General features: G+C 45.2%; 2 protein-coding genes across 21 annotated transcripts in view; one reads left to right on the top strand and one right to left on the bottom strand.

Annotated features, from left to right (window-relative positions):
* PRC1 (protein regulator of cytokinesis 1) lies at positions 1 to 26,817 on the top strand. 12 transcript variants are annotated; one of them, XM_045058767.1, is made up of 15 exons: positions 1 to 202; positions 9,400 to 9,532; positions 10,008 to 10,130; positions 11,895 to 12,128; positions 12,206 to 12,376; positions 12,825 to 12,974; positions 13,769 to 13,916; positions 14,674 to 14,810; positions 16,757 to 16,852; positions 19,002 to 19,148; positions 19,362 to 19,472; positions 22,921 to 23,031; positions 23,602 to 23,778; positions 24,100 to 24,138; positions 26,247 to 26,817. In XM_045058767.1, exons 1-15 carry the CDS (start codon positions 192 to 194, stop codon positions 26,298 to 26,300), a joined length of 1,842 nt encoding a protein of 613 aa, XP_044914702.1. In that variant the 5' UTR covers positions 1 to 191; the 3' UTR covers positions 26,301 to 26,817. The 12 variants fall into 12 exon arrangements, with proteins under 12 accessions (XP_044914702.1, XP_044914700.1, XP_044914701.1 ...); XM_045058765.1 differs by having other exon boundaries at positions 25,680 to 26,817; XM_045058766.1 differs by having other exon boundaries at positions 24,097 to 24,138.
* Positions 18,339 to 26,906, bottom strand: part of RCCD1 (RCC1 domain containing 1) — a 33,925-nt gene continuing 25,357 nt past the window's right edge. For 3 of the 9 annotated variants that reach the window (XM_019831852.3, XM_023254905.2, XM_023254906.2), the window contains one exon: positions 24,379 to 26,889. In XM_019831852.3, coding sequence (XP_019687411.3) covers positions 26,692 to 26,889 — 198 coding nt within the window. In that variant the 3' untranslated portion in view covers positions 24,379 to 26,691. Of the gene's footprint in view, positions 19,760 to 23,102; positions 23,172 to 24,378; positions 26,890 to 26,906 lie in introns of those variants that run through there. The other 6 variants (XR_006598831.1, XR_006598832.1, XM_045058774.1 and 3 more) reach the window with 6 other exon arrangements.

Raw genomic sequence — 26,906 nt, 5'->3', positions numbered from 1 at the left:
GAGGAGCGTCGGGTCAGGGCGCCAATCGTGGAGCCGCTCCGCCCCCGGGCTCGGTTTGAAATTCCGCGGGGGCCTAACGGCTCGCGGAGCCGCGACCCGGAGCCAGGCCGCCGGTGCTTGCGGGAGGTTGCTGCGCTCGGCCCTGCGTGGAGGTCTGGGGCCTCGACGCCAGGCTGCTTGGAGCGTCCGCCATGAGGAGAAGGTGCGGGCTGCGGGGGAGTCCGGGGGACGCGGGAGGGAGCGACACCCGTCCCGGGTGCGGGCCGGTGCGGGGTCCCCGAGACGACCCTCGGCCCGGGCGCGGGTGTCACGTTAGCCCGCGCCGGGGGAGGCCCGGGCGCGGCCGGCAGGGCCGCGGAGCGCAGAGCTGGCGCCCGGCCCGAGGGCGCCGGCGGGGCTGAGGCCGGGCCCGAAGCTCACCGGCCGGGGCCGCGCGCTCCCGAGGCCCCGACGCGCCGGGTGTCCGCGAGCCCCGCCCGCCGCGTTTCAGGTGCTGCCGCTCGGCCCGGCGGCTCCTTCCAAGTCCCGGCTCTTCTGTGGGCCGGTTTCTCGGTTCTCTTTAAATAAGGCCGGCCCGTTCTCATTTCTCCTTGGCTTCCGCGGCGTCGGGGCTGCAGTGCTAACATTTTACTTGAATTGGAAAGTAGCCGGGTCTCCTTGCAACGTAAACTCCTTTAAGGGGGCGCCTGGGCGGCTCAGTCGGTTAAGCGTTGGACTTGGGCTCAGGTCATCCACGGTTCACGGTTTCGAACCCCGCGTCCGGCTCTGTGCTGACAGCTTGGAACCTGGAGCCTGCCTCGGATTCTGTGTCTCCCCCTCTCTCTGCCCCTCCCCTGCTCGTGCTGTCTCTCTCTCTCTTCCCAAAATAAATAAACGTTAAGGAAAGAAAGAAACTCCATTAAGGAATTCTTTTCCGGTGGTTTTAACAACAACTCATGCAGTGCTGGGACCAGACTCACCACACTGCTACTCACCAGCCTTGTGACTTGCGACAGGACGGTGCATGTCCGTGTTCTCTTATCCCCATTTCTCCGCCTGATTTCTCTGCATAGCACTTACTGCCATTTAATGTATGCTGTGCTGGTTTATCACCCTTCTTTTGCTATTAGACTGTAACCTCCAAAAGGGCACAGATGCCAAATTTGTTCTAAAATAAGAATAAAACCAGGGCACAGGTTTTGTGTTAAGAGTAATAAAAACGTTGACCTTACTTTCTGTAAGCAGCGGGTGAGGCAGTGATGATTCATGGCTAGTCTGCAGTTATTGGTCAGACTGGCTGCCTTGTGGCTGTAGGAGGCTTTTCCTTCCATAATTACTAATCCCATAGTTCTTTTTCAAATGCTTGCCTTCCACAGAATGGGAATTTAGTACAAAGAATGGTACCACTGGAAAAACAGGCAGGGCTTTAAAAGTAACCTCAATAGGGGCGTCTTTGTGGCTCTATTAAATGTGAGACTCTTGATTTACAGTCAGGTCATGATCTCACCGTTGGTGACATGGATCCCCACGTCCGGCTCTGTGCTGTCAGCGCCGAGCCTGTTTGGGATTCTTTCTCTCTCAAATAAATAAATAATAAACTTAAAAAGAATAAAAATAATCTCAATAAAGCTGGTATTTTAAAAATTTTGGCAATCATCTGAAGGCTTTTTTGGGGGGGGAGGGGTTGTGACTTAATTGAAAAACTTAGCTGTTTACTAATTAATTTAGCCACCTTACTTTCACAAAATTAAGTGACATGAGATTTGTAGATCGCAAATCCAATTTAAACCAAAACAAATATCTACACTATACGAACTGCTAACCTCTGGCGAGGTTAGGGCCGCCAACTAAAAGCAGTATGGACAGAATTGTAATTGTTAACCATCCCTCGGGGTTGATTACTTTAACAATATTGGGCCTCTTGGAAAATGCGTGTTTGGAATTCCAAATCTTCTACTTGGAGAACTGTTCTCACGCGAGTGTAAGTTTCAAGGAGTTAAAAAATGTTCCACTCTTGGGGAGCCTGGGTGGCTCAGATAGTTAAGTGTTCCACTCTTGGTTTTGGCTCTGGTCATGATCTCATGGTTTCATGGGTTCGAGCCCACGTTCGAGCACTGACAGTGCAGAGCCTGCTTGGGATCCTCTGTCTCCCTCTCTCTCTGCCCCTGCCTCACGCTGTCTCTGTCTCTCTCAAACTAAATAAACTTAAAAAAAAAAAAAGTGTTCCACTCTTCAGAGCACTCCTGCTGATTGTTCTGTCACTCTGACAACCCTTTCTTTCATTCCTAAGATTAGCTTTACTTTCAAAAACCAGCCATAATCTCACTCCCCCCCACCTCTGCTGTCACCACCCGGGTCCAGGTCACCACCATTATCTTTTGCCTGGTCTCCCGGCTTCTGCCTTGGCCTCCTGAAGCTTATTGTCAACACAAGACAAGGAGCCACAAGGCTGGATGCCCTATCTTCTATTCAGAATCCTCCAATATTCTGTATTTTAGAGTAAAAGCCTCTGGAGTCCTGTTGTACTCTACTCCAGTCACACTAGAGTCCTTGATTGTTTTGGAACCCCAGGCACTGTCCTGCCTCAGACATGGGCATCTGTTGTTCCCCCACCCAGGTCTCTCTTCCCCCACATGTCCTGTGGCTTGACTCCTTACCACCTTTAGGTCTCTGCTGAGATCACCTTCTCAGGGAGGTCTTTCCGGCCAATCTCTTTAAAACCGCACTTCCCCTTTCCTACACCTTCAGTAGTCCTTGTCCCCTTTCTCTGCTTGATTTCTCTCCACACCACTTACTACCATTTAATGTGAGATTCGCTTATCAGTTTTTGTTGTTGTTGTTGTTAGAATGTAAACTTCAAAATGGCAGGGATGTCAGTTTTGTTCAGTGCTGAATCCTCAATACTTAGGATGCACCTTGTATATAATAAACATTCAAGTAGTATATTTGAATGAATAACTGGACGTTTCAAAAAAGTATGGTCATAAGATGCCTTAGCACATTCACTGTGAATATAATTCTCTTGGTGCAATTATATACTGCCTGTAAATAGATCCAGGGAACTTCCTAAAAGGTGGAAATTTGAGATTTTTTTCTTCTAGCACATCACTGAAAAGCTGAGGATACGTACAAGAATACATCCCAAGGACGCAAAAGGTTGTAAAAAGGTCTGGTTTTTCCAGTCTCTTGAACCTAAGTCACTGGACTGGAAAAGATCTCAAATGGTCTTTTAAACGATTTCTTACCTTTGTGTAGCATACAATTTAACAGGTGTCAGTATATTCGGAGTGCTACACTTACCACCACAGTCAGTTTTAGAACATATTCAGCCTCCTTTCAGAAAGCCCATACCCATTAGCAGTCACTCCCCTTTCCCACCCTCCCTGCCTACTCCCCAGCCCCACAGAACTACTAATCTACTTCTGTCTCTGTAGACTGGCCTATTTGGAATCATATGATACTTTGTCATTTGTGACTGGCTTCTTTCCTTGGCATCATGTTTTCAAGGTTTATTGTCAAATAATATTACACTGGATGGGAAAATCACATTTACCTATTCATTAGTTGGTGGCCATTTTGAGTTGTCTGTACTTTTTGGCTATTGTAAAAATGCTGCTGTAAACACTTGCATACGAGTTTTGTGTGGACATGTTTTCATTTCTCTTGGGTAAATACCCAGGAATGGAATTGCTGGGTTATATGGTAACTCTGTGTTTAACTGAGAAACTGTGAGACTGTTTTCCAAGGAGGCGGCACCATTTTACATTCCCACCAGCAGTGTATGAGGCTTCTGGTTCCTCCACTTCCCTGTCAACACTTGCTATTGTCTTTTACTACAGACATCTTGGTGCCTGTGAAGGTGTCTCTGTGGTTTTGGTTTGCACTGTACTAGTGGCTGGTGCTGTTGAGTCTGCTTTCACGTGCTTTTTGGCCTGTGTATCTTTCTTTGGAGAAATGTCTATTCAGATTCTTTTCCTGTTGTGCTAGATTTTTATCGTTCAGGAAAATGATCGCTTTACCTTCTGGATGTTTTACAGAGCTAGGCAGCCCTGCTTATAAATCTCCTCTGAATTGTAACTAGACGTTAGAGGCGTAATGAACCTTTGGCAGGAACTGAAGGCCATTCATATTACATTTATTGAATAATTGCTGTGCATTCGGGCCTGGTAAAATGAAGATGATAAGATGTGGCAGTCCTTGTCCTTGAGTCTATGGTCTACGGGGTGGGGGGGGGGGGGTAGAAATGACCGTGAGGAATCCACAGCTGTCCGCAGAAGGTGATGGCAGGTAGAAGGTAATGGGCAGAAGCATGGCAGCATCAACAACTGAAAGCTACACATGGTCGAGTGAGGAGCAACACATCTATGGAATGTTCCGGAAGTCCCCTTGGCTGGAGTCTTAGGGAATGAGGGGTAGGAGAGATTAAGAGACAAACCTGGAGAAAGGTTTTAGAAAGCCTTTCCTTTGAAGGTGGTTGAACTGTTTCCTGAGGGCAATGGGAAAATTTGAAGGGAGCAGTTAAGCCTGACTGGATTTTGTTTTCACAAGAACCTAGCTGTCCTGTGGAGATTGGCTAGAGTGGAGTGGGCCAGGCAGCCTGGAAGAGACTGGAGAGCATTCTCTGAAGTAGTAAGCCTCATTCAGAGCAGTGCCCCATGCTGGTCTGGCTCAACACCAGGGTTTTACGTTCAAATTGAATATTGACCACAGATTGGATCTTGTAGATCATTTTTTTTTTTTTTTTTTTTTTATGTGAGAGAGCAAGTGTAAGTGAGGGAGAGGGACAGAGAGAGAATCTTTTTCTTTTTTTAAATGCTTTGTTTTTGAGAGAGAGAGATCAGGGGAGGGACAGAGAGAGAGGGAGATACAGAATCCGAAACTGGCGCCAGGCGCAGAGCCCCACGCGGGGCTCAAACCCACAAACCGGAAGATCATGACCTGAGCCGAAGTCGGACGTCCAACCAACTGAGCCACCCAGGCGCCCCAGAGAGAGAATCTTAAGCTTCACGCTCAGTGTGGAGCCCGACATGGGGCTTGATCCCACAACCCTGGGATCATGACCTGAGCTAAAATCAAGAGTCAGCGCTCAACTGACTGAGCCACCCAGGTACCCCAGATCTTGTAGGTTATTATTATTTTTTTTTTATATTTTACACTTCTATTTATTTAGTTAGTTTCATTTTACTTTTTATTTTTTAAAATTTACATCCAAATTAGTTAGCATATAGTGCAACAATGATTCAGGAGTAGATTCCTTAGTGCCCCTTCCCCATTTAGCCCATCCCCCTTCCCACCACCCCTCCAGTAACCCTCAGTTTGTTCCCCATATTTATGAGTCTCTTCTGTTTTGTTCCTCTCCCTGTTTTTATATTATTTTTGTTTCCCTTCCCTTATGTTCATCTGTTTTGTCTCAAAGTCATCATATGAGTGAAGTTGTATGATTTTTGTCTTTGACTAATTTCACTTAGCATAATACCCTCCAGTTCCATCCACGTAGTTGAAAATGGCAAGATTTCCTTCTTTTTGATTGCCGAGTAATACTGCATCGTGTATATATACCACATCTTCTTTATCCATTCAGCCATCGATGGACATTTGGGCTCTTTCCATACTTTGGCTATTGTCGATAGTGTTGCAAAAACATGGGGATGTGTGTGTCCCTTCGAAACAGCACACCTGTATCCTGTGGATAAATGCCTAGTAGTGCAATTGCTGGGTCGTAGGGTAGTTCCATTTTTAGTTTTTTGAGGAACCTCCATACTGTTTTCCAGAGTGGCTGCACCAGCTTGCATTCCCATGTAGGTTATTTTTAATAAAATGTGAAAATTAGGTTTTTGGTTTATGCATTCTTTTATCTTAAGATTGGAGTGCAAAGGGATTATTTGGGAAAACTCTGTAGTTGAACTTTAGTTAATTGAGATTAAAATAATTAACTAGTTAATTGAGATGAAATAAATGCCTTAATTACATATTAACCTTTCTTCTTTCTTTTTTTCTTTCTTCCCCTTCCTTCCTTCCTTCCTTCCTTCCTTCCTTCCTTCCTTCCTTCCTTCCTTCCTGTCTTCCTTGTAGACTCCATGCCCAGCATGGGCTTGAATTCACAACCCTGAGATCAAGACCTGAACTGAAATCAAGAGTCAGAAACTTAACTGACTCAATCACCCAGGGGTCCCTACATGTTAGCGTTTCTAAAATGAATGGATATGAATAATATTTTTTAATCTTTATTTATTTTGAGAGAGAGAGAGAGAGCATGTGCAAGGGAGGGGCAGAGAGAGGGAGAGAGAAATCCCAAGCAGACTCTGTGCTGTCAGAGCAGAGCCCAGTGCAGGTCTCAGTCTCACAAACTGAGATCATGACCTGAGCCGAAATCAGGAGTTGGACATTAACCTACTAAGCCACCCAGGCGCCCTACAATAAATTCTCGGAAATGCTATTCATTATCTGGGTATTGATACTGGCCATCTGGTATAGGCAACTGGTGTTTGTGCCAAAACTTCTCTTCACCCAGGACAGGCAACCTTTATTTTATTTATGTATTAAAAAAAAATCTTTTTTAATGTTTATTTATATTTGAGAGAGAGGCAGACAAAGCATGAGCCAGGGAGGGCCAGAGAGAAGGGGAGACGGGCTCTCTCTGCTGGAAGCAGGCTCCAGGCTCTGAACTGTCCGAGTAGAACCCTAGAAAATATTGAGGCCTATGGAGAAACTGCTATTCTTGGAGATCTAGCCTGGTGATTCATAAGAGCCACTGAATACCCTGAGGCACAAAGGGGGCCAGTGAGAGGCCCTAGCCCCATCATTTGTAGATGGCACACCCTCAGTTTAAGTGACTTGTTCTGGGCCTCACTGCTGACTGGTGGCAAAGCACATCTAGATTCTAGTTTCTCTGGTGCCAGAGCAATGTCTTTGTTATCCATTTGTATCTAAGAAAGGAGAGAAAATTTCTCTGTTCTTTGAATGTTATTTTTGAGAGAGGGTGCATGCACTGGAGGGGCAGAGAGAGAGGGAGAGAGAGAATCCCAAGCAGGCTCTGTGGTGTCAGCACAGAGCCCAGTGTGGGGCTCCAACCCATAAGCCACGAGATCATGACCTGAACCAAAGTCCGGATGTCCAACCAACTGAGCCACTCAAGCACCCCTGGTTATCATTTTTAAAGTAAACTTTTTTTTTAAAGATAAAATGCAGGGGCGCCTGGGTGGCGCAGTCGGTTAGGCATCCGACTTCAGCCAGGTCACGATCTCGCGGTCTGGGAGTTCGAGCCCCGCATCGGGCTCTGGGCTGATGGCTCAGAGCCTGGAGCCTGTTTCTGATTCTGTGTCTCCCTCTCTCTCTGCCCCTCCCCCGTTCATGCTCTGTCTCTCTCTGTCCCAAAAAAATAAATAAATGTTGAAAAAAAAAATTTAAAAAAAAAAAAAAAGATAAAATGCAGGGTACCCAGTTAAATTCGTATTTCAGATAAACAATGAAATTTTTAAATGAGCTTTTTGTAATTGAAGAATAACATACAGAAATGTACATAAACTCAAATGCAGACTCAATGGATTTTCACAAAGTCAGCACACATGTAGGTAACCATTGTTCCTTGTACCCCGTCCCAGTCACCACCTCCCAGAATAATGGATCACCGTCCTGCCTTCTGAAAGTACACCTTAGTTTTGCCTGTTTTTTGAAGTTTATATAAATGGAATCACATAGTGATATATGCTTTCTTGTCTGGCTTTTTTCACTCAAGACTGTTTTTCCTTTTCTTCTCCAACTTTTGTTTGTTTTTCCACAGTAGTTTGTTTTACTTCCTTTTTTTTCTTTCAGGTTTGAGGTATAACTTACATACAGTAAAACTGACTCATTTTACATGTACAGTTCGAATTTTGGTCATTGTATACAGTTAGGTAATCACCGTTGAGATCTAGGACCACTCCATCACCCTGAAAAAATTTCCTGGTGCTCTTTTGCTCTTGATCCCTTGCCCTGATCCCAGGCAATTAATGTGCTTTCTTTCACTATAGTTTTGCTTTTCTAGAACTTCATAAAATGGAATCCTATAGTACGTAGTCTTTTTGCATTTGACCTCTTTCGTTTAGCATAGTTTCTCGTAATGTTTCTGAGATTTATCCATGTTGTGTATTCATTGTTGTAATATTCCATGATAGGAATGTACTGTTTATTATGTTGATGGACATCTGGGTTGTTTCTACTCTTAGGCTATTATGAGGAGTGCTGCTCTGATCATTCCTGTTGCCTTGAGTGCGTATGTGTGCGTTTCTGCTGGACCTGCATATAAAAGTGGAACTGCTAAGTTCAGGTTTAATAGGTGCTGCCTCCAGTTTTAAAGTGGTTGTACCGGTTTATACTCCAACTTTATGAAAGTTCTGGCTTTTCTATATCCTCACCATCACTTTCGTGTTTGATGTTTGTTTATTTTGAGAGAGAGCCTGTGTGCACGCATGAGCTGGAGAGGGGCAGAGAGAGAGGGAGAGAGAATCCCACACAGGCTCCACACTGTCAGTGCAGAGCCTGACCCTGGGCTCGATCCCAGGAACCACGAGGTCATGACCTGAGCTGAAATCAAGAGTCAGGCGCTTAACCAACTGAGCCACCCAGGTGCCTCCTCACCAAAACATGATGTTTATCTTTTGTAATTTTAGCCATTCTGTAAGTCAGTAGTTGTAATTTAAGAACAAAAAATTAGTGTGATAAATTGCCACCTGTTTTATAGGATCTTCTCACCAAGCAAGCTCTTGTGTTGGTGGGATTTTATTTTGTCTGGTTTATCTTTACTTTTTTTTTTTTTTTTTAATGTTTATTTATTTTTGAGAGAGAGAGAGAGAGAGAGAGAGAGAGAGAGAGAGAGAGAGAGAGACAGAGTGTGAGTTGGGGAGGGGCAGAGAGAGGGAGACACAGAATCTGGAGCAGGCTCCAGGCTCTGAGCTATCAGCACAGAGCCCGACACGGGGCTCGAACTCATGAGCTGTGAGATCATGACCTGAGCTGGTTGGTCACCCAACCGACTGAGCCACCAGGCACCCCTACTTTTTTCTTTTTTTTTAACTAATCTCTACACCCAACGTGGGGCTCGAATTCACAATCCTGATATCAAGAATCGCATGCTCTACTAAGCCAGCCAGGCGCTCCTGTCTGGTTTTTCTTTTATAATTCTGTATTGTACTGCCATGGGTAGAATTGTTGATGAAAGTCCACATTCTATTATTCAGAAGATTGAACTTCCAGAGTAAGGCAAAACTGAATTTTGCTTTGCCAGTGTTGTGTTTTGGGGAGACGAGTGGTTAAGCTGAATGCTTGTTTTCAATTTGTTTTAGCCTTCAGGCCACTGAGAAACTAGTATATTTCGTTTCAGTAAATTTTTATTTTAGTCTGGAGGCAGTGGCTCATGTTACTGGCTTCTCTTTTGCTTTTCAGTGAGGTGCTGGCGGAGGAGTCAATAGTATGTCTCCAGAAAGCTCTGAATCACCTTCGGGAAATATGGGAATTAATTGGGATTCCAGAGGACCAGCGGTTACAAAGAACGGAGGTTGTAAAGAAGCATATCAAGGTGAGTTGGGTAGTACTGGTCTCTTTACGGCGGTTCAGGGATAAGGATATTGGTGTCTCATCTGACATAGCTACAGAAGTGACACGAAGGTGTCACAGGCTCTTCCTGGTTTTCTTTGTATTTAAGTCCTTTCTTAAGAATTTGAGGGGCGCCTGGGTGGCGCAGTCGGTTAAGCGTCCGACTTCAGCTCAGGTCACGATCTTGCGGTCCGTGAGTTCGAGCCCCGCATCAGGCTCTGGGCTGATGGCTCAGAGCCTGGAGCCTGCTTCACATTCTGTGTCTCCTTCTCTCTCTGCCCCTCCCCCCTTCATGCTCTGTCTCTCTGTCTCAAAAATAAATAAACCTTTAAAAAAAAAATTAAAAAAAAAAAAAGAATTTGAAATTATGAAGGTTTTGGTGTCGTTTGTTGGTTTGGGGTTTTTTCCCCCCATTGGCCTCAGACTTTTATGGGACTGTATTGTATTCTCTTTTGTAGGACCTCCTGGATATGATGATTGCTGAAGAGGAGAGCCTGAAGGAAAGGCTCATCAAAAGCATATCCATCTGTCAAAAAGAGCTGAATACCCTGTGCAGCGAGTTACACGTTGAGCCATTTCAGGTACATGGCAGAGTCTCAGGGGATCCTGCTGGGGTCTGAGATTAGGAAGGAACTCTGACTTGGGGCTACCGGTGGAAGGTTTCCTTGTGAAATCCTGGCCATGAAAGCAGGGAGAATTTGTCACCTAGTTACTTAGTTTCACCAAAGTAACTTTCACTCATGTGAAGAGTTGCCCTGTTGAGAGATACTAGCTAATAAGTGGTGCAATGCTTTGATCAAAAACAAGCCCTATATTTGTGGGGTGTGTGTATAATATATATACATATTATGTATATTATTATATTATTAATATATAATATTTATATTAATATATATAAATAATATATAATGTACCTTTTTTTTTTTTTTAATTCTAAGGAAGAGCTAAGTACAGATGGTACCATGCTATTCTTTCTTTGAAAAAAAATTAAAAGCACTACCTAGGAAGCAAAAGGGACTAGTGATACAAGGGAAAGTTACCAAAAAACCTGCCTTTGTGGTTTTTTATACCCAGTAGCTGCACACCAGTGAACCAGCCAGAATGGCTACTTGGGAAGAAGTGTCTCAAAAGCTGGAGTGTCAGGAGAGCATAGTCAAATTCAGAGCATGATTATCTCTGTACCACACTGCCAGGTTGCTGTTTTGTGGTCCAGCACAAGGCAGAGCTTGAATGAGGACACCAGCAAGGATGGAATGAATAACAGGACTCCAAAACATGTCCCTGGTTAGATCCCGTATAAGTAGTGTTGGGATCATAAAAGTGAAAACCACTGTGGAGCTTGGCAAGGTAATTAGAATAGATGTGAGTGCAGGGCCAGCACAGGATGGCTATGATGTGGTGCCAATAAGATTCTTGGGTCCCTCTCTCTGCTACAGGAAGAACTACGTGGGTATCTAGATGGAATCAGGCTAGGAGGGAGACCGCCTTTAAGGGGTTAATGATAATTCATACCTGGCAGCCAAGAGCAATCAGATTGTGATATCAGTGTAGTTTTTTGGAATCTACAGAAATGGCATATATATCATTGATTTTGAACAAATAGTTTCTTTAGTCTTTTTTTTTTAACTTTCAATGTGAAATCGGGTGAGAAGTTAGATATACAGTGATAAATATATATCTCCCTTAAATTACATGACAGTTTTTATTAGTTCACCAGTGTGGAATAAAATTCTATAAATTTTTAAGACCTGTAACTGCCTCTCCCCCCTACCCCCTGCCACCTGTTTATCTGTTGGAGTAAAGCAAGGACTATCGATTTGTATTGGTTAGGTGATGTTTGTAGGCTTTTTAGGATGAGCATCAAGTTATGAGCTAAATAGACTACCCCATAGCTAACTCAAAACAAGCTTTCCAACCACTTTTCACCTCTTGCCAAAGTGCCCTGGTACCTTTCCTTTACTAGAGACCTTCCTTAGGGGACCCTCCTTGTGCCATATTTTGTTGGCCGTGAGTTGATGTACTGTTAAGTTTAACTAAAAGTCTGTCATCCTAGGGGTGCCTGGAAGGCTTAGTAGGTTAAGCGTCTGGCTTCAGCTCAGGTCATGATCTCACAGTTCATGAGTTTAAGCCCTGACATCAGGGCTTACTGACATCAGTGTGGAGCCTGCTTCGGATCCTCTGTCTCCCTCTCTCTGTGCCCCTCCCCTGCTCACGTGCTCTCTCTCTCGAAAATAAATAAACATTAAAAAAAAAAGTTTGTCACTCTAGCCTTCTTCCATTGGCCTTCTCTTCGTGTGAATAAATCCACTTGAAACCTTGTAACAGTGGCACATTGTCTCTTGCAGGAGGAAGGAGAGACGACCATCTTGCAACTAGAAAAGGATTTGCGCACTCAGGTAGAACTGATGCGAAAACAGAAAAAGGAGAGAAAACAGGAACTGAAACTACTTCAGGAACAAGATCAAGAACTGTGTGAAATTCTTTGCCTGCCCCACTATGACGTGGACAGCTCGTCCGTTCCCAGCCTAGAGGAGCTGAGCCAGTTCAGACAGCACGTGGCCACTTTGAGGGAGACAAAGGTATACTGTTTGCACTCATACTTCCTAAAGGTCGGTTTGACTTTCCTGGAGGGGCTCGTAATCATTTTATTTTATAGGCCTCTAGACGTGACGAGTTCGTCAACATAAAGAGACAGATCATACTGTGTATGGAAGAACTAGATCACACCCCAGACACAAGCTTTGAAAGAGATGTGGTGTGTGAAGATGAAGATGCCTTTTGTTTGTCTCTGGAGAATATCGCAACACTACAAAAGTTGCTACGGCAGGTAATGGCCACTCACTACTCCATCGTGTCCAGCAGTTTGAAAAAGCTGACAGTTTCTTCCTTCAGTCTTAAATAAGAAGCCCATAGAAGTGAAAAGGGGAAGGATAAAGATAGCAAATGATATGAACATCTTTGATTTGCACTTTTTAAGCCAAAAATGTATATGTAGCTCAAAGAATGTGAAATCGAAATTTTGAATGAGATACTAACCGTCTGTGAATTAGCTTAGTGTTTAATTTTTTAAGTTAAAAATTTGATTCTTGGTTCTTGGTGTTTGAGATCCTACCATAATGACAGCCATACAGTTTGTGTTCAGAATCACAAAAATACACTTCTTCTCAATCTAGTCAGAGTACTTCTTGTGAGTCCAGACATTTCTTTGTGGGAAGGCAGCGGGCTGGGCTTCTTTGTTCTGTCTTTGCCCTAACTGTCAGCTCTCCTCCCCACAGCTGGAAATGCGAAAGTCACAAAATGAAGCAGTGTGTGAGGGTCTGCGGGCTCAAATCCGAGAGCTCTGGGACAGGTTACAGATACCTGCAGAAGAGAGAGAAGCTGTGGCCACGGTTATGAGTGGGTCAAAGGCCAAGGTCAGGAAAGCGGTAAGAAATCCAATGGGTGCTAGGTCAGCAGTCTCTACAAATGTCAAGTCTGTTGTCATTACCAGCTTCCTCCTCAAGCAAGCCTGTTTTTAAAGACAAGCATCAGGGGTGTCCGGGTGGCTCAGTTGATTAAGCGTCCAGCTTCAGCTCAGGTCACGATCTCACAGTTCGTGGGCTCGAGCCCCTCGTCGGGCTCTGTGCGGACAGCTCAGAGCCTGGAGCCTGTTTCGGATTCTGTGTCTCCCTCGCTCTTTGCCCCTCCACCATTTGCGCGCGTGCGCTCTCTCTCAAAAATAAATAAACATTTTAAAAAATTTTTATTTTTTAAAAAGACAAGGGACGCCTGGGTGGTTCAGTCAGTTAAGCGTCCGACTTCGGCTCGGGTCATGATCTCATGGTCCGTGAATTCTAGCCCCACGTCGGGCTCTGTGCTGACAGCTCAGAGCCTAGAGCCTGCCTTGGATTCTGTGTCTCCCTCTCTCTGTGCCCCTCCCCTGCTCATGCTCTGTCTCTCTCTCTTTGTCAAAAATAAATAAACATTAAAAAAAAATGACTTAAAAAAAAAAAAAGACAAGCACCAGACGAGGGTGGTGATAGCTGCTCCTCTTCTGTCCTGTTGCGTGCCGTTCTTAGATTTCTGGCTCCCATGAGCTCATTGTTGCAAAGAGTATTGATTTACCTCTGTTGCTTCGTGTTATAATTTTATTTAAAAGGGGGAGGGGCACGGGAGCTTTTGGATTCCCGGGGGAAAATGAATGTGTGGCAAGCGCCTTTACCAGAGCTCCTTGTTTCAGCTGCAATTGGAAGTGGATCGGTTGGAGGAACTGAAGAAGCAGAACATGAAGAAAGTGATTGAGGCGATTCGAGTGGAGCTGGCTCAGTACTGGGACCAGTGTTTCTACAGCCAGGAGCAGAGACAGGCTTTTGCCCCTTACTATACTGGTCCGTACAAAAGTGGTGGTCTTCGTGTGGCCTGCTCGCTTGTCTTTATGAGGGCAGACGTTTGCTGGGAAGTGTTTCCTCTACCCAACAGATACGGCTCCCCTTTCAAGCCATTTAGCATCCGTTGCCATTCCTGAATAAACAGACATTTGCAAATGCTACTAGGAAGTAAGGGGTCTCTCGATTTCTGAAGCAGTATATCACTGTAGCCTGTGGTTGTGAGGCTCAAGTCTGTCAGGTGCTTACTCTGGGCCAGGTGCAGTGTCAAACCCTTAATGATATTATCTCACTTAGTCCTCGTGTCAAGAGATGAGCACGCAGAAGCACATAAATGCTCAGCAACTTAACCCAGAGGCGGCACATAGGCAGCAGAGCCCGCATTTGAGCCCACAGAGCCTGTCCCCAAGAGCTCAGCAGAATTCTAGTCTGACAGACGAGACTGTACTAAATTCAGCAGTGGTTTTAGAAATTGTGGGCAGGATGCAAAGGAAGAATATGAAGGAAACCAAGGACAAGGCAAGAGATGACCTAGAGGTTTGAGAATCTTCATCGCTGCGGCCTGCACCCTAATCCCTCAGCCCCTCCTCTCCTCCCAGACTGATCATGTGACAAAGCTGGCTTTTATTATCCACGATATATGCTTATTCACGTATCACTTTTACTCTATGGAAGAAAAATTGATTTCCATTCTAGGAGGATGAGGATGAGGGTTACTAAACACTAGAAGTTTTTCATCTCCTGGGCTTGTATCTTGCAGAGGACTACACAGAAAATCTGCTTCAGCTCCATGATGCCGAGATCGTGCGGTTAAGAAACTACTATGAGGTTCACAAAGAACTCTTTGAAGGTGTCCAGAAGTGGGAAGAAAGCTGGAGGCTTTTTTTGGAGTTTGAGGTACCGCCCTAGCTTCTGTTTCCCTAGAGTGCGATCAAGTGTTAAGAAGGCCTGCCCTGGACAGTCAGAGTCCACTCTCCTTTGCCCTTTACCAGGCTTCTAAAACCCTGTCTTTATCAGTAAGTCTGAGTTACTGCTAACCTATCTGTACTTGTGAAGCTTATATGCAGGAACGTGGAAGAACAAAATTAATGCCTTAAGTAAGGTAGGAATTTCTTGCATGAAGGAAGTCGAGAGGTAGAGCATCCAGAGCAGGTATGGCTGTTCCACACTCAGTGGTGTCCCAGGCTGCTCCAGCCCACGGCTCCCCGACCACTAAGGGGTGGACCTTACCCCGACCACTATAAGGTGGTCCGAAGTGGCTCTAGAGCCCCCACCGTTGCACTTCAAGCATTGCCCCTTCAGCCCCTCTAAGGGCTCTTTCCAATATTAAGCTCCCCACACCAGCACTGGCGTGCGTGGGGCACCTGCTGCCACAGATAAATTCAGGTTCTCGGTACTAGTAGGAGGGAGAGAGTGGATGTTGGGGCAGGCAGTTAATATTCATTACCAGTCCAACTTTTGCTGTCTTCTTAGAAAGTTTGCCTGGGTATCAGGGCACATTTATTTAGTCTGAATTCCTTTTCTTCTGGTAGACTGGGCACTCAAAGCATTTCAGAGCTCGGGACTGGGACTGGGTGAGCCACACAAGACATGTAGGGCACAAGGAGAGTCCTTCTCAGAGCTCAAAGGGGTCCTAAGAGAATCCCGAGTTCAACTCCTTCAGGTTTATAGGTGGGAAACTAGGACTCACACGTGGAGAGAGAGATACGTGAGGTCTTACAGCTGTTTCAGAACAGACGTCCTAGTTCTCAGTTACTCCTTAACTTCTGGTTGAATGCAAGAAAGAAGAGTATTAAGCAAGTCTTGTTGATGTGCTGGTATTTAAGGAGATGAGAAACTGATTACTGTCCCTTTAGTTAGTGTTTAATAGACAGTCATCAATCAAGGGGTCTGGAAAGGAGATAGGATTTCTTTACAAGCTCAGCCCCCAGATTGTCAAGATTGTTTCTAAACTTTTCTGATGATCTGCTCCTACTGTTGAGTGTATAAACCTAATTTACACTTACAAATTACACATTTAGATTACTGTTCTGATATAATATATGCATGACAGAGGAACAAAAACCAGAAATGGGGGCGCCTGGGTGGGTGGCTTAGTTAAGTGTCTGACTCTTGGTTTCAGCTCAGGTCATGATCTCATACTTGGTGAGATCGAGCCCTGCATCTGGCTCTGTCCTGACAGTGCAGAGCCAGCTTGGGATTCTCTGTCTCTGTCTCTCTCTCTCTCTCTCTCTCTCTCTCTCTGCCCCTCCCCTGTTCACAATCTCCCTCCTCTCTCTTTCTCAAGAATAAACATTAAAAAAAATTTTTTTTAAAGAGTAAGAAGCCTAACACTTTACATTTTAACTTGCCCATTTTGTGAGTGTTAATTTCATAAAAACCAGATTATGAACCTCTTAACTGGGCACATTTAACCTGCATCATTAGTATGCCAGAGCTGAGTGGGTACACAGGGTTGTCACCACCAAGTCCTCCGAGTGTAGATCTCTCCCTTGTCCCTCCAAATACCTCATTCTCTGTAGGTGACAAGTCATGTCTGACATCTGGACCAAGTAAGGGAGCCAGTGACATTGTGCACTCCATATTAAAGCTTAACCTCACTCTTAGATTAGAAAGGAACCGAACCATAGTCTTCCTGCACCCCAGTGGATGACCTCGCATATGCCCACGGAGCTCACACCCCACTCCCCTTGCCTTGGAATACCATCATTTCTCTCTGCTGCAGTGGATGGAATGCAGAACTCTCCTTAGTATGGATCAGTTTACGAAAGCAAGGAATCTTAGCAGAAGTAACTGGTCTGACCATCTCAGGGCTTACTCTAATTAAAATCTATTTTTCACAGAGAAAAGCTTCAGATCCAAGTCGATTTACAAACCGCGGAGGAAATCTTCTAAAAGAAGAAAAGCAACGAGCCAAACTTCAAAAAATACTCCCTAAGGTAATACTGCCACTGAGAGTTTTTGTTGCTTGGCTACAAAACACCTTACTTTTTGTATATCCTTGGCTTTGAAACATCTTGCCCCAGAACCGTCTTCTCTTCTAAAGCTTGGGCCAGGATAAGTACATACTGAGCCTTCCTCCTGACTGAATATCAAGGCTTAATAGCTTTCTAGGGCCGGCGTAGCAAAGTACCACAGACTGGCTGGCTTAAACAACACATTTATTTTTTCACAATTCTGGAGGCTATAAGTGTGAGATCAAAGTATCAGTAGGGTAGGTTTCTTCGTAGGCCTCTATCCTTAACTTGAGGATGACTTTCTTCCTCCCTATATCTTTCCATGGTCTTCCTTCTGTATGTACCTATGTCCCGATTTTTCTCTTACAAAGCTACCAGTCACATTGACCCTAATGATCTCATTTATCATTTAACTTCATTACCTGTTTGGGGGGGGGGGGGGGAGTCACATTCTGAGGTATTGGGGGTGGGGGTTAGGACTTAAATATGAATTTTGGGAGGATACAATTCAGCCTATAACAAAAGACAAACTTTTGAGAAAGTGCTGTGGGCTTTGTTACTGTTCTCTATTTTAATAGTAATAGTGTTTATTGAATTAAGTGCCAGATACTATTCCAAAGTATTTTCCAATTAGTCATTTCCATTAAAAATTTTTTTAATTTTTATTAATTTATTAAAAAAAACTTTTTTTAACATTTATTTGTTTTTGAGAGAGAGAGACAGAGCAGGGGAGGGGCAGAGAGAGAGGGAGACACAGAATCCGAAACAGGCTCCAGGCTCTGAGCTGTCAGCACAGAGCCCAGTGTGGGGCTTGAACTCACAAACCATGAGATCATGACCTGAGCTGAAGTGGGACACTTAACCGACTGAGCCACCCAGGTGCCCCTTAATTAATTCATTTTAAATTTACATCTAAGTTAGTTAGCATGTAGTGCAGTAATGATTTCAGGAGTTGATTCCAGTGATCCATCCTCTATGTGTATAACACCCAGTGCTCATCCCAACAAGTGTCTTCCTTAATGCCCCTTCCCCATTTAGCCCATCCTCTCACCCACGGCCCCTCCAGCAACCCTCAGTTCTCTGTATTTAAGAGTGTCTTATGTTTTGCCCCCCTCCCTGTTTTTATATTATTTTTGCTTCATCTGTTCATCTGTTTTGTATCTTAAATTCCACATGCGTGAAGTCATTTATTTGTCTTTCTCTAAGTTCACTTAGCATAATACTTTCTAGTTCCATCCACATTGTTGCATATGGCAAGATTTCATTCTTTTCGATTGCCGAGTAATACTCCGTTGTATATATATACCACATCTTCTTTATCCATTCATCCATTGATGGACATTTGGGCTCCTTCCATATTTTGGCCATTGTTGATAGTGCTGCTATAAACATGGGGGTGCACGTGCCCCTTTGAAACAGCACACCTGTATCCCTTGGATATATACCTAGTAGTGTAATTGCTGGGTCGTAGGGTAGTTCTATTTGATTCATTTCCATTTTTATGCATCAGGAGACTGAGGCCCTGAGAACTTAGGTAACTTTTCATAGCCTATAAGAGGTAGATTCTAAATCGGGACCCAGATTGGGGTGCTCTTAATATACATCGTGTTGTTTTTTTTAATATATATATATTTTTTTAACGTTTATTCATTTTTGAGAGAGAGAGACAGAGCACAAGCAGGGAAGGGGCAGAGAGAGGAAGAGAGACAGAATCTGAAGCAGGCTCTAGGCTCCGAGCTGTCAGCACAGAGCCGGACGCGGGGCTTGAACTCATGAACTGCGAGATCATGACCTGAGCCTAAGTGGGATGCTCAACCGACTGAGCCACCCAGGCGACCCGTAATGTACATTGTTCATTTAATGTTGCTCGTCCCCCCAGTGCCTCCAGCTTTAAGCACCAAAACCCAGTTAGACTCTGGCTTCTTGCTGTTTCCCACCTTCATGTGTGTTACGAATAAATCGTCCCTAGGATTTGCTTCCTGGTCACTCTGACCTGGGCCCATGTGAGTCCAGCTACCTGAAATTAGGCTTACGTGCTCTGGGGCGGGAGTCTTCCTTTGGGAGAATACTTTCATTCGGGCTTCATACCAAGGATTTGAAGTGATTAACATTTCTTTCTTTACGGTCTCAGCTGGAAGAGGAGCTGAAGGCACGGATTGAAATGTGGGAACAGGAGCATTCGCAGGCATTTGTGGTGAATGGGCAGAAATTCATGGAGTATGTGACAGAACAATGGGAGATGCATCGAATGGAGAAGGAGCGAGCCAAGCAAGAGAGAGTAAGTGAGCACAGTGCGGGCGAGAGGACGATGGTAATGTGAGAAGCCCAGGGTCTCTTCCAGGGATCTGGGTTGGCTGAAGGGCTAGCCCACCGCACCTCTTTTAGCTCTGGGTTCAGGCCCTTGGCTCTAGATATCTGGCCCAGCTTCTGCCCCATCCCAGACCTGTTCCTTTCCTGGGAGCTTACACTGTTCCTTCTGACTTTCATACAGCAACTAAAGAACAAGAAGCAGACCGAGACAGAGATGCTCTATGGCAGTGCTCCCCGAACCCCCAGCAAGCGGCGAGGACTGGTACCCAACACACCGGGCAAAGTGCGCAAGGTGAACGTGAGGCTTTGTGAACCACCGTTTGTGAGGGGTTGTTGAGGCTGGGGCTCTTGGCCACCTTTCGCCTTCTGCCCTGCAGATGGGAAAGGGCTTTGGGGACCTTCCAGGTTGAGTCCATCTGAAAGTGTGACCAGAAGGCAGTACTTCATCCCAAGTAATAACTTGATAATGACAGTCAAGGACCTGGCTTCGATGTGTGCCTGTGGTTGAGGTCTTGGATTAATCTTGGGAGACCATAACTGTCACCATTCCGTAATGATGAAGACCTTCAGAGGTTCATCCTAGAATTCCAACAAGTGACAATGATATTCTGTGAGAGCCTTTCATGTTTAGTAAATGGGATAGTTTAACTTTTCCTTTGATAAATGAAATAGAGCAGTATTTCCTTTCTCTTTCCTCAGCTCATATTTATAACCAATAGATCTTTTAAAAAGCACCTGCAGGGGCACCTGGCTGGCTCAGTTAGAATGTGCAACTCTTGATCTCAGGGCCGTGAATGTGAGCCCTGCGTTGCAGGCAGTTTAAAAAAAAAAAAAAAAAAATCACCTGTAGTGTAGTACTCCAAGAGAGCTATTGAGAGTATTTGTTTTTTCTGCTTTTTAATTTTTTTAAATGTTTACTTTTTTTTTTTTTTTAATTTTTTTTTTTTCAACGTTTATTTATTTTTGGGACAGAGAGAGACAGAGCATGAACGGGGGAGGGGCAGAGAGAGAGGGAGACACAGAATCGGAAACAGGCTCCAGGCTCTGAGCCATCAGCCCAGAGCCTGACGCGGGGCTCGAACTCACGGACCGCGAGATCATGACCTGGCTGAAGTCGGATGCTTAACCGACTGTGCCACCCAGGCGCCCAATGTTTACTTATTTTTAAGAGAGAGCACGAGCAGGGGAGGGGCAGAGAGAGAAGGAGACACAGAATCTGAAGCAGGCTCCAAGCTCTGAGCGGTAAGGTCAGAGCCCGACTCAGAGCTCCAACTCACATACCATGAGATCGTGACCTGAGCTGAAGTCAGACACTTGACTGAGCCACCCAGGTGTCCCTGTTTCTCCTCGTTTTTAAATAATGTATTTTTACAAAATAGAGGTCACATATGATTTGGATTTCTGCCTTTCCCCTAGTTGGTATTGGTTGTGGTTCTTTTTTCATAGTATCAAACTTTCTTCAAATACATGCTCGTTATTAGCTGTATATTCTATTCTCTTGACATACCATCATTTATTAAACTAGTTCCCTATTGTTGATAGATTTTACTTTTTGATTAAAAAAATTTTTTTTAATGTTTATTTTTGAGAGACAGCATGAGTGGGGGAGGGGCAGAGAGAGAGAAGGAGACACAGAACCCAAAATATGCTCCAGACTCTGAGCTGTCAGCACAGAGCCTGATGCAGTGCTCAGACTCAGTAACCGTGAGATCATGACCCAAGCCAAATTCCAATGCTTGACCAACCGAGCCACCAGGCGCCCCACTTTCTGTTTTTAGGGAGACGGAGACAGTGCGAGTGGCACGGGGTTGGGGGAGCAGAGAGAAGAGACAGAAAATCCCAAGTCTGATGAGCTCTAACTCACAAAAGCATGAGACCATAACCTGAGCTGAAACCAAGAGTTGGATGCTTAACTGACTGAGCCACCTAGGTGCCCCAATAATAGATATTATAAAGATTTTATTTTTAAGTAATCTCTACATCCAACGTGGGGCTCAAGCTCATAACCCTGAGATAAGTCACACACTCTACTAAGCCAGTCAGGCACCCCATAATAGGTAGTTTTTTTATTATGAAAATCATGTGATGGGGCACCTGGGTGCCTCAGTTGGTTAAGCATTCGACTCTCACTTTCGGCTCAGGTCATGATCTCATAGTTCAGGAGTCTAAGCCCCGCATGGGGCTCCACGCTGACAGGGCAGAGCCTGCTTAGGATTGTCTCTCTCTGCTCCTCCCTGGCATGCATGTGCACGAGAGCGCTCTCTCTCAAAATAAACTTAAAAAAAATGTGATAAGCTTTTAAAAACCTAGAACACTAAAAATCAATTATAGAAAGATGTTTTAATTAAAAGTTTGCAGACCTCTGTGCTACATGTTGAGCATAAAAGAGAAGCGAGAGGCCCTTGCTCTCAAGAGTGAAGTCAGGGGCGCCCGGCTGGTAGAGCAGCTCTGGATCTCCAGGTTGTGAGTTTCAGGCCCATACTGGGTATAAAGATTGCTTAAAAATAAAATCTGAAAGTTTCCTCTAATCAGACATTTCTGAAGCCCTAGGTGCACTGATTAATGATCTGTGCTGCCAGTGCCTAAGTGTCAGACTCTGATCCTTGTTAACAGGTGATACTTTCATACTTTGTCCATCTGAGGGTGTAAGTTATGTGTCATGATTTTAGTTTGTATCTCCCTCCTTACTAATGGAAATTGAACCTTTTGCCATGTCTACTGGCAGCATTTGTGTCTTGTGTAGTTTGTGTTTTTACTCTTTATGGTGTTTTGTTGATGAACGAAAAGTGTTTTATGGTTTTGTTCACTTTTTTATTAAAAAAAAAATTTTTTTTAAGAGAGAAAGCACAAGTAGGGGCAGAGAGAGAGGGAGAGAGAATTCCAAGCAGGCTCCACACTGTCAGTGCAGAGCTGGACATGGGGCTCGAACCCACAAACCATGAGATCATGACCTGAGCTGAAATCAAGAGTCAGATGTTCAACCGACTGAGCCACCCAGGCGCCCCCAGTTTGCATTTCTAACGTTTAAAAAATTTTTTCTTTACATTTTTTTTTAAGAGACAAAGAGAGACACATTACAAGTGGGGGAGGGGCAGAGAGAGAATGAGACACAGAATCTGAAGCAGGTTCCAGGCTCTGAGTCATCAGCACAGAGCCCGATGTGGGGCTTAAACTCACAAACTGTGGGATCATGACCTGAGCTAAAGTCGGACGCTTAACCAAATGAGCCACCCAGGCGCCCCTCTTAACATTTTATGCAAATACAATTATACAGTATGTATTCTTCTTTTGGTTTGGCTTCTCTCGTTTAGCATAGGTTTTTTGAGATTCATCTATGTTGTTACATGTATAATAGGCCACTCCTTTTTACTACCGAGCAGTATTCCATTGCATAATTTGCTTATCCATTTGCCTGTGGATGGACACTTGGCTTGTAGGCAGTGTTTTGGCTATTACAGATAAAGCTGCTCTCTATATATGTATAGGTCGTTGTAGGGATATCTGCTTTCATTTCTCTTGGGTAAATCCCTAAATATGATAGAATTACAAACAAAATGGCTACCATTTTATAGTGCAGTCTGGATAGAAATACTTTCAACACTTGTCACAATTTTCCTCAAAGCTCTTAACCATGTAAACCCATCTTTCTTAGACTATTTCCCATACTCCTTTCTCTATAGTGTAGGGATGGGCTGCCAGGCATGTTACCCCACCTCCATAATCTCTGTTCTTCCCCTTAGCTGAACACTACCACCATGTCCAACGCTACGGCCAACAGCAGCATTCGGCCTGTCTTTGGGGGGACAATCTACCGCTCCCCTGTGTCTCGACTTCCACCTTCTGGCAGCAAGGTTAGTATGTATGCTCCATGTACAAGGGACATCCCCAGCACACCTCCAGCCCATTTACCCAGGGGCCCCACCTCGTCGTTCGAGTTTCTGAGAACCCTGGATTCGGTTTTCAGGGAGATGCTGTGAGTAAGCCAGCTTATCTGCCAAAAAAAGAAACCAACAACAAAATACTCCCAGCGGTCATTCTGAACCCCGGTAGTATCATGGAATCACCGGGATGTAACTAGGTTCAGTGCAAAGCCTGGTCTTCAGCTGCTGCTGAGTGAGGTCCCTGTGTGTGGGTTCAAGCCCAGCGACACTGATCACTAGACAGAATCGGGTACTCTCACATCAGGAGAGGTGGGGAATCTGTGCTGAGTGTGTCTTCCAAGTATTCTACAGACTATGCTCAAGATAGGTATTTTGCAAGTCATTAAGAATTCATGTATTTTTTGAAACCACAAGTAGAGGATTATAGGCCCATGAGTAACAAAGACGGTATCAGCCTTTAGCCATTTGCGTGTGTGTGTGGGGGGGGGGGGGGTCACTATGAGGATGGTGCGCGGATCTCTCCCTTTCCCTTCTCTGCAGCCGGTCGTCACTTCCACTTGTTCGGGGAAAAAAACGCCCCGTGCTGGCAGGCATGGAGCCAACAAGGAGAACCTGGAGCTCAACGGCAGCATCCTGAGTGGTGGGTACCCTGCCTCGGCCCCCCTCCAGCGCAACTTCAGCATTAATTCTGTTGCCAGCACCTATTCTGAGTTTGCGGTAATTCACCTTTTCTAATATCTGCCAGTCTCTGGGGAGCACACAGTTGGGGCAGAGTGGGTATCTTCCCAAGGGCACCCAGGCCGTGAGGACAGTTCTTTGGAGGCTGAGAATCCCTTTCCTGCCTTGACCATGGCATGGGGCGGGCTGGTTTAAGGAGCATACAAGAAGGAAGTTGGCAGCAGCAACTAGACGTTTAGCCTGGATCCTTCTGCTTCAGAAATACCATTCCCTGGCTGCAGGAGGTGACCCTCTGATCACGGCCCTGGTGCTCTCTTGGTGGAGTTCTTGGTAATTGTCTTAATTCTTTGTTCTTAGAAGGATCCGTCCCTCTCTGACAGCTCCACTGTCGGGCTTCAGGTCTGTATGGCAACCCCTGCATGTCCCATGTCCGCTTTCCAAACTCACCTGTCACATCTGCTGGCTTAATTCCCGTCTGGGCACGGGGCTACACTAACCAATAATCTCAGCTGTACTACCACAGAACCTTTTTTTGACAAAGGAGCAGAAGTCCTAATGCGGACCTCAAGGATATCTGACTTCAGTCCCAAGAGACTAATCTGCTGATTAACAAGAAAACTTGTTCAGACTTGAATTGGATTCTCAGCCCTACCTAAAGTCAGGCAAAGTTGTTTTTTTTTTTAATCCTGTCTTTCACAACAGAAGACCTTCACCCTCCCCAGTTGTGACATCAGAGGCCTCCAATGTGCCGGAAAGAATAGAGGCCCCATCACGTGGGGAGGGGAGCCCCAGCTGTGTGCTGCCCATCATGAGGTTCTTGGCCTGTGTGCTGATTGTTTCCTGGAGTATATGACTTACTAACCCCTTAGGGCTGAATTGCCAACTTTCTGTCTTCTGTGAGCTAGCCAGTGTTCATTTCCTTGCCTCTGCCTGTTTCTACCTCATTAAGCTGCTAAAGCATATGTGTGGCATTGGGAGATTTTTCCAGATGCTCTTTAGTTCCTAGTAACCTACTCCGTGTTTACTAACACTTAGCTGCAGTGCCCTTTACTTACCAGTGTGCGTTCTCTCTGCCCTCCGTATCTTCCTGCTGGGAAGCGAGGCTGTTCCTCACCGTGGGTGAGGGGATACGGCGTTAAAGCCATGGTGCCCGCTCTCACTGCTGCAGTGACAGAACGGGGCAGTTGCCCAAGGCAAGAGCTTGTTTTGAGCATTGAAACAGTTTCATATTATGGCACTTGTTTCAAATTAAATGACTGGTATGGTTTTATATATAGAAGTGTACGTTGCTCTGGCTAGCTGATTGCTGGACAGAGGGTCCAACTTTCTCTTCCTTGCTTGTTTAGCCAAGCCCCGTATCATCCCCGTGGGGCTTAAATGTACCCTGCTTATCTCTAATCTGGTTTTGGCTGCTTTGGCTGGTAACAGACTCCACCAGGCGGCACCAAAGCCGGTAGACTAACCTTTACTAACCTCTTTCTCAGTGGTATTCGTGCTTTATCTTCTTTTCCATGTGCTCCAGCATGAGATCATATCACCAGCAGGTTACAAGGCCCTCAGCCCCAGGGATTGGTAGATAAAGGTCTGGCCCCTTGCTTTATTCAGGGCTCAAAAGACCAAAGGTTGTTGCCTGCCTAGCTTGACAACTCAATAGAGTACTTTGTGAAACTTGAGGGACTGCTATTCTGTGAGGTTGTAACAGAACGAACTGGCTAAGGACGAGGTCCCGGGCATACGTGTGCACACGCTTAATCTCTGACTAATAGAACGGGGCTCAGAGCCTCTCATCTTGTGTTCCTAACAACCTGTGCTGGAGAGGGACCTCTGTCTCAGAGAAACAGCCCTCAGGGGACCTTGTGCTGACATTTACCCATGCTTACAAGGGCGGGGCATGCAGAGGAGGGACAGTACTGCCACTGACATTATTTATTTTTCAACAGCGAGAACTTTCAAAGGCTTCCAAATCTGATGCTACTTCTCGAATCCTCAATTCGACCAACATCCAGTCCTGAGAGGCCCTGAGCGGTCAGCCAGCTGTGGCTTCCTGTGCCTAGACTAGACCTAATTATCTATGTGGCTTTCATTTTTCTTGAGTTTAGGTGTGCTTGAGAATCCGGACAGGTTCCACTACCACGGGCCTAACTTACAGAAGTGAATGAGGGTCACAAAGTCCATCATAGGCTTAGTGGGTCTTCAAAGACTTGATTTTGTTTTGACCCAAGAAATACATTAAAACTTAGTTCATAGCAGTAAGTGCAAATTTTAGCACATGGAACCTAATTTTTCTCTACCCCGTAATTCTGCTTGCTGACGCACGAGCAAGGGCGTGTCGTATTTCACCACGGTGTGGGAAAAGGAGTGTGCCGGTCCTTGGGGTAGGGACCTGAAGCAATACTGGCTCGTGGGCTGTCACTAGTAATTAACATCTTTTTTGTCGAGGGACGCTGAGTTAACGCTCTGGCTACAGTAGCTTTGCGCTCACCTAAAGATCTGTCTCCGCCACACAGGACAGCCTTCCTCCTGCTGAGGATGTGTGTGTGTCAGAAGTGGAGATGGCCTGACCTACTGCCAAAGAGGTGACAGGGAGGCTGGGAGCTCCTTTGTTAAACTGTGTACAGTTCTGTTATTGTGCAATGCCCTTTGTGGGGACGTGTGTGTGAACACATGCCTGTCTGAACTCTGTTTCTGCAGTTTTCCTCTGGGTCGAGTCCCCCCATCCCTCTGCCCGCTAGGTCCGAGTTCATCTACCCCGGCAGTTGCCGAGTTGGGAGGCTGTTTGGATGGGTTGGGCCGTTTCTGTTGTGGAGATCTGGAACTTTGCACAAATCGGTATTGGGGAGTTGTTTCTGCTCCAGCGTCCACGTCTTTACCTACCCTACTGATCACTACTGCTCTCCCCAAAGCACTATTTATTCTTACCTTGTCTGCCTCTGTCAGCACGTTCAATGGTTCTCAAAACTCACCAGCATGGATTTGGTCTGTGTCCGCCATGCTGCTTAGACGTATACATGTCCTGTTTTTAAAATATAAATATATTCTTAAAAATAAATTAAAATGTGTATACTTACCTTTCAAAAAGATATATTGGTTTTTTTTTCTCCCCGGCCAAATCACTTTTTGGTTGCTTTGGTCTGTGGAAAACAGAAAAGACTAAAAAGAAAATATAA

Source organism: Felis catus, chromosome B3 (genome assembly GCF_018350175.1).
Source record: "Felis catus isolate Fca126 chromosome B3, F.catus_Fca126_mat1.0, whole genome shotgun sequence".
Classification (NCBI taxonomy): domain Eukaryota; kingdom Metazoa; phylum Chordata; class Mammalia; order Carnivora; family Felidae; genus Felis; species Felis catus.
Note: the sequence above shows the minus strand (reverse complement) of the source record. Positions and strands in the feature narration are given on the sequence as shown.

What these genes read in the sequence shown, in the direction of transcription:
- PRC1 (XM_023254899.2), top strand. An exon ending in GGCTTTTTTTGGAGTTTGAG is followed by an intron (nt 14,811 to 16,756) that starts GTACCGCCCTAG and finishes TATTTTTCACAG; the next exon opens with AGAAAAGCTTCAGATCCAAG. An exon ending in GCACCTATTCTGAGTTTGCG is followed by an intron (nt 23,779 to 24,096) that starts GTAATTCACCTT and finishes CTTTGTTCTTAG; the next exon opens with AAGGATCCGTCCCTCTCTGA.